A 4,112-nucleotide genomic window follows, 5' to 3' on the forward strand; every position below is an offset into this window, starting at 1 on the left:
CCACCATGCCCAGCTAATTTTTGTATTTTTAGTAGAGACGGGGTTTCACCATGTTGACCAGGATGGTCTCGATCTCTTGACCTCGTGATCCACCCGTCTCGACCTCCCAAAGTGCTGGGATTACAAGTGTGAGCCACCGCGCCCGGCCTAAAAATTTTTAAAAGATTAAAAAAAATCACTTTAGCTAAGTGCAGTGGCTCATGCCTGTAATCCTACCACTTTGGGGAGGCCAGGTCATTTGAGGTCCGGAGTTTGAGGTCAGCCTGGGCAACAGGGCGACCAAAAAAAAATTACAAAAATTAGCCAGGCAAGGTGACGTGCACCTGTTGTCCCAACTACACAGGAGGCTGAGGTGGAAGGATCACTTGAGCCTGGGAGACAGAAGTTGCAGTAAGCCGAGATGGTGCTACCACACTCCATGCAGCCTAGGCGACAGGGCAAAGAACGAGATCTCATCTCCGAATTAAAAAAAAAAAAAAAAAATCACTTCTCAAGGCCTGTCCCTAAAGACTGGGGGCAGTCTCAGCCATAGAGAAGAAACGATACAAATGCCTGTAAGATGAGGATTCAGCCTGGGCAACTGAAAAGAGAAACTGCAATTTAGCTGACAAGCCTAGTCAAGCTACTCCTTAACACACTGCCACCTAGTGAACTTAAAGGAACTTCTATGTAAAGGGACACTAAGTAATTGCTCCTGTCTTTAAAGTTGTCATTTTAGTTGGCTTTTTTTTTTTTGGAGACTGAGTCTTACTCTGTTGCCCAGTGCAATGGCAAGAACTAGGATCCTGCAACCTCCGCCTCCCAGGTTCAAGCAATTCTCCTGCCTCAGCCTCCAGAGTAGCTGGGACTACAGGCACATACCACCATGCCCAGCTGATTTTTGTAAGTTAGAAATGGGGTTTCACCATGTTGGCCAGGCTGATCTCAAACTCCTGACCTCAGGTGATCCACCTGCGTCGGACTCCTAAAGTGCTGGCTAGGATTACAGGCTTGAGCCACTGCACCCAGCCTGCCATTTTAGCTTTATTTAGAAGTGTAAGTCGGGGAGGGGGAATCAAGAGATAAACATGTCACATTAAAAAAAAAATTAAAACTGTGTTCTTGTTTGCACTTTGCAACTTTTATTTCAGGTCAGATATCCTAGTATTTCTAAATTGACACCTTCCTTAATTAAGAATAGAAATATACAAATTACAAACATGTAACAGTAAAAAAACAAAACAAAACAGCCATAAAACAGACAAATTTAAGGCATTAACATGCCTATGACATAAACGACTTAAAAACTGAAGTGCTAGTTTGTTTAGAGTTATCCAGGGTTTCTCAAACTTAGCACTATTGACATTTTAGACCTACTGAATCTATGTTATGAGGTGCCAGATTGTATACTGTATGGTATTTAGCAGTGTCCCTGGCTTCTACGCACCAGATGCCAAGGTTATTGTTTTTGACAGATAGCCTGTTAAGGTCTAATAAAACTTACAGATAAATACAAATATATATATATATTAATTTGGAAGACAGAAGAAAAGGTGTAATAAAACTTTAATAATGAGCTTTAAATTCCTTAAAATGCAATTTTCTTTTTTTTGAGACGGAGTTTCGCTCTTGTTACCCAGGCTGGAGTGCAATGGTGTGATCTCGGCTCACCGCAACCTCTGCCTCCTGGGTTCAGGCAATTCTCCTGCCTCAGCCTCCTGAGTAGCTGGGATTACAGGCACGTGCCACCATGCCCAGCTAATGTTTTGTATTTTTAGTAGAGACGGGGTTTCACCATGTTGACCAGGATGGTCTCGATCTCTTGACCTCGTGATCCACCCGCCTCGGCCTCCCAAAGTGCTGGGATTATAGGCGTGAGCCACCACGCCCGGCTTAAAATGCAATTTTCTAAATCAATTATCATCAACTTTTATTAAAGAGAAGGTGAGCCTACGCCAGGTATGGTGGCTCACATCAGTAATTCTAGCACCTTGGGAGGCCAAGACAGGAAGAATGCTTAAGGACAGTAGTTCCGAGATCAGCTCAGGCAACACAGTGAGACTCCCTGCAAAAATTTAAAGCAAGCCTACCACTTCCTTTATAATACCTAATATGTTAGAATATCACTATTTCAAACCACTGACTTGATTAGTTCATTGTATTAGGCAAGTTAAGAAATTGCACTAAAGGCCTCGAATTGTGGCTCACACCTATAATCCCAGCACTTTTGGGAGGCTGAGGCAGGAGGATCACCTGAGGTCAAGGGTTCAAGACCAGCCTGAGGCCAACATGGTGAAACCACATCTCTACCAAAAATACAAAAAAAATTAGCTCAGTGTGGTGACTTGCACCTGTAGTCCTAGCTACTCAGGGAGCCAAGATCGTCCCAAAGCACTCCAGCCTGGGTGATAGAGGACGACTCCATCTCAAAAAACAACAACATACTAAAAAGTGTCAATTCTTTTCATGTACTATTTTTCAATTATTGAACAGAATGACACACAAATATTTAGAGAATAGAAAAATGTTCCTTCCTCATTATAGACAGAAAATTAAATATATCAAACCTAAACATCACAGATCCTTAGAGGTTAATTTAATTATCTGTTTAGAGCATCAGTATGGTTTATTCAAAAGAGAACACTTACACAACACACTTTTTCCATTAACTTAAACAAGCATAGCTCACTTCATATGGCCAGATTTCAATTAGGATATGCCAAGCCAAAGAGCATAACTGAAAAAAGTGAAACCATGGTCACTCCAACTGTAACCCTGAGATGCAGAGTTTCAATCAGGTCAGAATTAGAAAGAAAACAACAGGCCAGGTATGGTGGCACATGCCTGGAAACCCAACACTCTGGGAGGATCACTTGAGGCCAGGAGTTCGAGACCAGCCTGGGCAACATAGTGAGACCTCATCTCTCAACAAAATATTATCTGGGCATGGTGGCCCACACCTGTAGTCCCTGCTACTCAGGAGGCTGAGGGAGGAGGACTGCTTGAGCCCAGGAGGTGGAGGCTGCACTCCAGCCTGGGCTAACAGCAAGATCAAGATCCTATCTTGAAAAGAAAAAAAAAGAGGACGCAATGCTAACGGAAATAAAAGTCTGTTAATCAACTTTTCACACTAATTCGGTACTACAATCAGACATATAAAAGACAAATTTAAATTTACCTCCTTTGAGTCATCTATTCGCTCAAAATATACAAAAGCAAATCCTCGAGATCGCCCAGTTCGCTGATCATAAACCACATTGACACCACTCAATGGTCCATATCGAGAAAATACTTCACGAAGATCTCTCTCTGTTGTGTACAAACTGAGGCCAAACACTCCAAGGCAAGTGTTGGGGTCTGGATTTGCCTATTGAATAAAAATATTAAGTCCAAATTAAAATCAAAATTAAAAAAACACAGAAATACTTTGTTTAGAACACCTCATCCAATACACAATAAATATAATGTTTCTAGTTATTTGGATATAAGATTTTAAGAGAACCAAAGCAGATGTGCCATAGTTTACAATTCATAGTGCCCTCAAGGCCTTCTTTGGGATATGCTTTCTGTCTATAGCCTGAATTAAAACATTCCTACTCTCCAGCCCAGCAAATTTTTATAATGTATCCTAAAAATGCTGTCATCCCAGCACTTTAGGAGGCTGAGGCAGGTGGATCACCTGAGGTTAGGAGTTCGAGACCAGCCTGGCCAACATGGTGAAACCCCATCTCCACTAAAAATACAAAAATTAGCTGGGCATGGTGACAGGTGCCTGTAATCCCAGCTAACTCCAGAGGCTGGGGCAGGAGAACTGCTTGAGGGACGTGGAGGTTGCAGCGAGCCAAGGTGGCACCATTGCAGTCCAGCCTAGGCAACAACAATGAACTGCATCTCAAAACAAAAAAGTATCCTTAGTTTAATTCCATCTTCCTAATTTATTCAAATGCTTTACACCCCTTACAGATTTGTACCCAATTTGACCTCATCTATAATTGATTTTTTTTTTTTTTTTTTGAGACGGAGTTTCGCTCTTGTTACTCAGGCTGGAGTGCAATGGCGCGATCTCGGCTCACCGCAACCTCCGCCTCCTGGGTTCAGGCAATTCTCCTGCCTCAGCCTCCTGAGTCACTGGG

General features: G+C 42.5%; 1 protein-coding gene across 11 annotated transcripts in view; it reads right to left on the bottom strand.

The window, feature by feature from the left end:
* Positions 1 to 4,112, bottom strand: part of TRA2A (transformer 2 alpha homolog) — a 30,854-nt gene that overhangs the window by 6,553 nt on the left and 20,189 nt on the right. For all 11 annotated transcript variants that reach the window (XM_017526988.1, XM_037737911.1, XM_037737910.1 and 8 more), the window contains one exon: positions 3,158 to 3,346. In XM_017526988.1, the coding sequence (XP_017382477.1) occupies positions 3,158 to 3,346 (189 nt within the window). The remainder of the gene's footprint in view (positions 1 to 3,157; positions 3,347 to 4,112) is intronic.

Source organism: Cebus imitator, unplaced genomic scaffold (genome assembly GCF_001604975.1).
Source record: "Cebus imitator isolate Cc_AM_T3 unplaced genomic scaffold, Cebus_imitator-1.0 Scaffold45, whole genome shotgun sequence".
Classification (NCBI taxonomy): domain Eukaryota; kingdom Metazoa; phylum Chordata; class Mammalia; order Primates; family Cebidae; genus Cebus; species Cebus imitator.